Genomic DNA, 6870 nt, shown 5'->3' on the forward strand with positions numbered 1-6870 from the left:
AACCAAAAATATTTTTAGTTATCTGCCTTTTTACTAGGCGGCCACCTCACATTTCGTGGGTTTTCTCCAGGTACTCCAGTTTCCTCCCACATCCCAAATACGTGCATGGTAGGCTGATTGAGCACTCCAAATTGCCTGTAGGGGTGAGTGCGGATGGTTGTTCATTTCTGTGTGCCCTGCAATTGGCTGGCAACCATTTCAGGGTGTCCCCCACCTGCTGCCCGATGACTGCTGGGATAGGTTCCAGCACACCCGTGACGCTGGTTACATAGCCACCAGACGTGCCACCAGTTACATAGTAAAATGAAATCCAAATTGAAAATGTGCTTCTAATCAAAGACAAATGATTACACCTGCCTGCTTTCCTTAGGTCCTTCTGTTGACTTGATGGGTCGTTTGGGATTTTTATTTTATTTTTGAATGTATTTGAAAAAGCCGAAAATATGTTGACTACATTCTATCTGCACTGTAAATGTTGATCTTGCAATAAACTAAAATTGTTAAAATAAAGTTAATTAAAAGTGTTAAACTAATTATTGGTCATGGTTGTCAACAATAATATATTTATGTGGAGACTTAAGTGGCACTCGTCTGTGATTAAAACCCCTTTCTGCCGATAGTCTACATTTAGACGCTCCAATTTCCGTAACATCTGTCGCCCTCAAATGCCGACCAGCATTCGTGCCGGTTGTATCCGGTTATAATCAGTCTTTGACCTGTCGAAACCGGAATCGCCGCCATCTTCCCAGTGTATGAGTCAGTCGTGCTAGGTGAGTGAAGCCGGACGGTTGCGATTCACGATGGAACATGATCAAAGGTGAGCTACGGGATATTATGATAGACTCGAGATAGGGGGGTGAAACCTTTAGGGAACAATTATCATATAATGGTTATTGACTTATGTGATTGCAGTAATTATTCGCCCTAACGTATTTCCTCCATGTATTATTTTATGCAAAACATCTATGTATAGACTATGGGCGTCTATGGGTACAAAATCGGCGCTGGATGTCCTCGATGCAATCGAAGATGAAGACGCAGCTGTGGATGAAATCTTCATTGCTCCCCCCGCGGTCAGTGTGGAGTCTGACGAAGACAGCGGCGAGGAAGACGGCGGAGGAACGATCGATAATCTCTCGGGACGGCAGTTTTGCGCTCCCGCCGTGGCGGTCCTCGCCGACAGACGTGTGATCAGAGATGATGATGGCGACACGGAGGAAGAAGAGGAGCCCCAACAGGCCTCCACCTCAAAGAAACGCTCGCAGAAAGATGGGGTGGACTACAAATGGACCAACAGTAAAAAGCGCCTGACAAAATTCCCGGACGCCAGGCCTCTCGCCGTCCCCACGATTGTCGTCGGAAAGAGCGCAATTCAGAAGGTGGACTTCTTCCTTTCTGATGTATATCCTCACCTTGTTCGAGAGACCATCAAGTATGCGGCGGTGACTGACTCCAACTTCCAGCTCACCATCGGAGAATTGAAGCGCGTGTTGGGGATCTTGCTGCTCTCGGGTTACCACTCTCTCCCCAGTCGCCGACACTACTGGAGCACAGATGAAGATCTCCAGTGCGCCCTCGTCGCTGGGGCCATGTCACGCAACAGGTTTGAGGAGATCATCAGCTACATTCACTGCGCCGACAACGCGCACCTGAACCTCAGCGACCGGATGACAAAGCTGCGTCCCATGATGGACATCCTCAACGCTCGGTTCGGGGAGGCGTATCCAATGGACTGCAATGTTGATCTGGACGAGGCAATGATTGAATATTTTGGAAGACACGGCTGCAAGCAAGCAATCCGAAACAAGTCGGTGCGGTTCGGTTTCAAGGCCTGGTGCCTGAACAGTGGGACCAACGGCTTCCTGCTCCGCTTCGACATCTACCAGGGGTAGAGTGGAGATGCCGCTGAAGTGGAACGCAAGTTCGGCAAGGGCGGTGGCACGCTCCTTCGACTTCTGGACGACCTCCCCGATGCTGTGCGTGCATTTCCGCTACGCGTCTACATCGACAACTACTTCACCGGCCTCCCGCTAGTTGCAGAGCTGCACAGGCGGGGCTACGCTTGCACGGGGACGATCCGAGAAAACCGCATCCCGCGCTCCTGCCCGATCACAGATCAGAAGGCTATGAAGAGCAAGCCGCGTGGTGCCGTGTCTGTCGTGTACGACACGGCAAACAAGATTGCGCTCACTCGGTGGAAGGATAACGCCGTGGTCACCATCGCCTCCACCCTCGCCGCCGAGCATCCTCTGCAGAAGTCACGCTGGTCAGCGAAGAAGAAGGTGGCAGTGGACCAGCCATTTGTTGTCCAGCTGTACAACCGCAGCATGGGCGGCACGGACCGCGCCGACCAGAGCATCGGGCTCTACCGCATCAACATGCGCCGGAAGAAGTGGTGGTGGCCGATATTCACTTGGATGCTGGACGCGGCCGTCTTCAATGCATGGGTGCTGCACCAGCTGGATGAGCATGGCGGGATGTCTCTGCTGGACTTCCGACGCGAGGTGGCCCGAACTCTGCTTGCAGCACCAGGCGTCACTCGAGCTCGGAGAGCGGGCAGACCGCGCCTGTGCGCAGTTGCTGATGACTCCCGCTTCGACAGCATGGAGCACTGGCCGGAAGTGGCGGAGCAAGGCCGAAAGTGCGCACTGCCGACTTGCAAGTCGCGTCCGTCCAGTGCGTGCTCCAAGTGCTGCGTGGCACTGTGCATGAAGTGTTTCCGTGGTTACCACCAGCCGGAACAGAATGTGTGAGAAGCACTGGTCGCGTGATCCGTTTTCTGATCGGAAGTGGCGGCGCAAGGCTGAACATGATCACTGCTGAGTTACAGTTTATATCTGCGTTTATGGTACCGCAATCTTCAGTCCACTGCGCTTATTGTACCGTGGTTTTGTACCGTTTTCCCTGAAAGTTTGTTGCAAATACATACGGCTATGAAAGCCAACTTGTGTTCATAGAAACTTCGGCATTTTCTTACGATGGGGATGACGGCCGCCGTTGACTGGAGGCGTTGCACATGCATGCCCATTGAAAATTGCGGAAATGGTCCCTTTCATGTTGCAGACAGCTGTTACGTGTAAAACACAACTAACTCTGAACATTCAAATAAATTACATCACGTTACACTTGTAAATCGTCAGAATGCTCCGATTTTTGTGCACGTATCAGCCCATAGTCTATATATAGATGCCGCATATTTCGTGTACGCGACGTCATAACCAAAAAAGCGCGGCATATTCGTACTTAGGGACACCTAAGGACCCAGAAAATATGCACCTTTTAAGAAATAAAAATTTGGGCAGATCCGGGAATATATAATATTATAACCCGGCATCAAACTTAGGAGAAGAACCTGCCCCTACCTCCCGCTTTCGACAAATATGTTTTGAAGGGCATCTGTCTGCTGGTAGTGGGCATCTCTTCTAACTGAGATTGAGAAGCCATCGTGTCACTGGTTCCAACACTGATGTCATAAATATCATATCATAAATATCATGTGCAGTGTGTGTTCATTTATTGGCTCATAATCTATTTAATTTTTTTCTGTGTACTGTGTACAGCTGCATTCTCCAGTTGAAATTCAAAATTGATAAAACGTGACATTATCATTATATGCATCAGGTTCTGTGTTCAGCAAGCTTTGTGGTATGAACCTTTTGAAAGTAGGATGAGGAATGGCTGAATTAGTAATTGTTTTTGGGACATCTTTCACAATGTTAAACCTCCATGCGTTGGTTGAAATGCATCAAACAAATACCCACGCAATGTCATGTAGAATGAATTCTGATTCATGAACAGATGCAGAGTGAGGCAAAGAAAATGGGCCGGTACCCATGTTTCATGAATTTGAGTGTGAGTTTGCTTATATGCTCAACTTGTGCCCTGAGTATGACCATTTCTAGGCACCTGTTAGTGGAGGTCCATAGTGAGCTCGTAGACTGGCAATTTTCACCAGTAATGTAGGAATGGTTTTAGACATCCAACAGCAAATACTTTTTGATCTAGTAAAGGTTTGTTTCCCATAGGATATGAACTCAATGCAGGGTGGGTGTTTATTTTCAAGATCAATTATCTGTGGTATAGCAGCACCACAACAGCTGTGTGTTAGTCTGTTAGTCTAAAGTTCAAATGGCTGAATAAAACTGTCTGAATATTTTTGTTTTGTTCCTGATATGTAAATTCTAAATGCCTAATTAAAGGATACTTACTCAGAGTAGCTCCTTTTTTGTTGTAAATGTTATGAATTACATACTTGTACACCAGGCAAATTTTTCTTTTAGTAATTTGATTCCTTTTTTCCAATTACTTTTGTTTATTTAAGGCACCAGCTTAGATATCTTTATCTTGCACGAATAAATAAATAATAAATAAATACATTGCCTAAGAATTCAATCTTCCAATTAAGGACGCAGTTGCCCCACCGTTTAGTTGTTAGGTGCGAAAATGTTGGCAATACATGTCAAGTCAAGTCAAGTTTATTTGTATAGCCCTAAATCACAAGCAGTCTCAAAGGGCTTTACATGGAAAAAAAAAAAAAAAATTGACAATTATTCTCAAAGCATCCCCTGAGCTTAAGCTCCCAAAAGGGCAAGGAAAAACTAAAAAAAAAAAAGCTACTAATACATGTGCTTCAGTGACGGCAATATTTGAGTTGAATTTAATAAAAAATAAATCCATCCATTCATTTTTTGAACCGCTTTTCCTCGCAAGGTGTGACAGTTTTTAAAAACAGTTTTAAGACAGTGTAAGGAATACACTTTTGAAATTGATTGTGAAGAAAATAATCAACATGTGTTTACTGTTTTCGACTAGCTCTATAAATATTTTGACATGAGAAAAGATGAGAAAAAAGTCATGTATTAAAACCCCTTGCTGTTCTGGAAACAGCTGAGTGGTTATCACAGTGAAGGTGACACAACTCGTATGTGTTCCTTGTGTTGGTGTTAAATGCACAATAAAACCAGGTTCTCCCGCTGAACTACACACAGGGTTTTCCATCACTCCTCAAACGCACCAAGGCCATCAAAGTGTCACTGCTTTCGATCACACACAGCAGCTGATCCGCACACACAAATATGATGCAGCACAATCAGACCGACACAACATAAAATGTCGAGATTCTCTATTTAGATAGCCACGCATGATAAGCAAGTAGCTGAACAGGCCTTGCATGAAGTGGTTTGGAGATCCAATTTATAATATTATGTGCTCCGTCATTAATATTGGACAATTTCCCATGGCACAGTTGAACATCTCAGTGCACCTTTTCTGCCAATCAGTGAATGAGGCACCCAAACAGAGAGCTTTGTCAGATTTTGCATGTTAACTCTACAAGAATCAGAATATTAGCCCCGGTTCCAATTGATCCTTGAAACTCGATGGTCAAGTATATCTGACCTACATGTTTGCCTCATTCATCACCCGCCAAAGTGGCTGGTGAATGTTTATCAACACCTGCCAAAATGAAAGTGAACCTGCATTTGGTGAGTGTTAATTTAAAATCCTGTTTGTAACACAAAGCATTCTCTCAACATACACTTAAGATGCTGGCATGGCCAGAAGATCTAAGGCAGGGGTCTCAAACTCCAGTCCTCGGGGGCCGCATTCCTACATGTTTTCCAAGTTTCCCTTGTTAAACACACCTAATTCAATTATCAGGCTCCTGCAGAACGTGAGGATGAACTGATCATTTGAATCAGGTGTGTTTAACGAGGGAAACTTGGAAAACATGTAGGAATGCGGCCCCCGAGCACTGGAGTTTGAGACCCCTGATCTAAGGCAATAAGGTAGACAATCTGCCTGTGCAGCCCAAAATTTAAGAGCAGTCTCTCAATTTGTAGGCTATGACAGCTGCTCCTTCATTTCCTCAAGCCACATGGCTTTAGGAGGCAATATGTGTATGGCCAGCATGCGTTTGACAAGAATTTAAATCAGGGCTGCTTTCTCTATGGTCTCTCTTGGTGTGCTTCTTATTAAACACCCACTGGCTTCTCATCTTAGAGGCTCCTCTTCTTGTACTACTTCTGCTTTTTCCAGAAGTACCAGAATTTGTTCATTATCGTTTCCAAGGAGTCTTTCAGGTGCAAATGTTTGGTTGAGGAAGCATAAAACAGTAATGAGGGGGTAAAAACCTAGGGTCACTGTGATAAATAAAGCAGCAGACCCACTCCATGTTTGCTTTGCAATTTTAGGTAAGCTAGGAAGAACCTTGTGCATCAAGGAGTACCTGCAGGTCCACAAGGGCAGGCATCACAAGGGATAAAGACTGTGTATCGCTCTAGAGCAGGGGTTCCTAGCCTTTTTTGACCCAAAATCTACTTTTCAAGCAGCCAGCCTCCCGTTACCAACAGTGCCAACACTGGAAACCCATACCTTTTCCAGTCTATAGTAACTTCATAACACTTTTTCTTGTCATACAATCACTGGACATCAGCTCACTTACCCTGCTCCTCTCCTCACACATTAATGTGTACACATGCAGATGCAGGCATAAACAGACACTCTTGCATCTACGCATGCATGCCATGATGCACAATAACCATTAGGGATGCACTATGATATCGGTTACTGATAATTATCGATCAATAATTGCCAATTGTGACGTCCGATAATTGACATTTCACAGATAATAAGGACAGATAATCCATCCATTTTCTGTACCGCTTAGTCCCCACGGGGGTCGCGGGCGTGCCGGAGCCTATCCCAGCCGTCATCGGGCAGTAGGCGGCGGACACCCTGAACCGGTTGCCAGCCAATCGCAGGGCACACAGAGACAAACAACCATACGCACTCACACCTAGGGACAATTTGGAGTGCTCAATTGGCCTACCAAGCATGTTTTTGCTTGGTAGGCCAATTGAGTCTTGGGGG

General features: G+C 45.7%; 1 protein-coding gene across 1 annotated transcript; it reads left to right on the forward strand.

Moving 5' to 3' along the window:
- Positions 1-591: 591 nt before the first annotated feature.
- On the forward strand, positions 592-3133 carry LOC119115114 (piggyBac transposable element-derived protein 3-like). Its single transcript, XM_037239346.1, has 2 exons — positions 592-817; positions 974-3133. Exons 1-2 carry the CDS (start codon positions 801-803, stop codon positions 1890-1892), a joined length of 936 nt encoding a protein of 311 aa, XP_037095241.1. The 5' UTR covers positions 592-800; the 3' UTR covers positions 1893-3133.
- The last annotated feature ends 3737 nt before the right edge of the window (positions 3134-6870 follow it).

This window comes from Syngnathus acus, chromosome 21 (assembly GCF_901709675.1).
Source record: "Syngnathus acus chromosome 21, fSynAcu1.2, whole genome shotgun sequence".
NCBI classification, from domain to species: domain Eukaryota; kingdom Metazoa; phylum Chordata; class Actinopteri; order Syngnathiformes; family Syngnathidae; genus Syngnathus; species Syngnathus acus.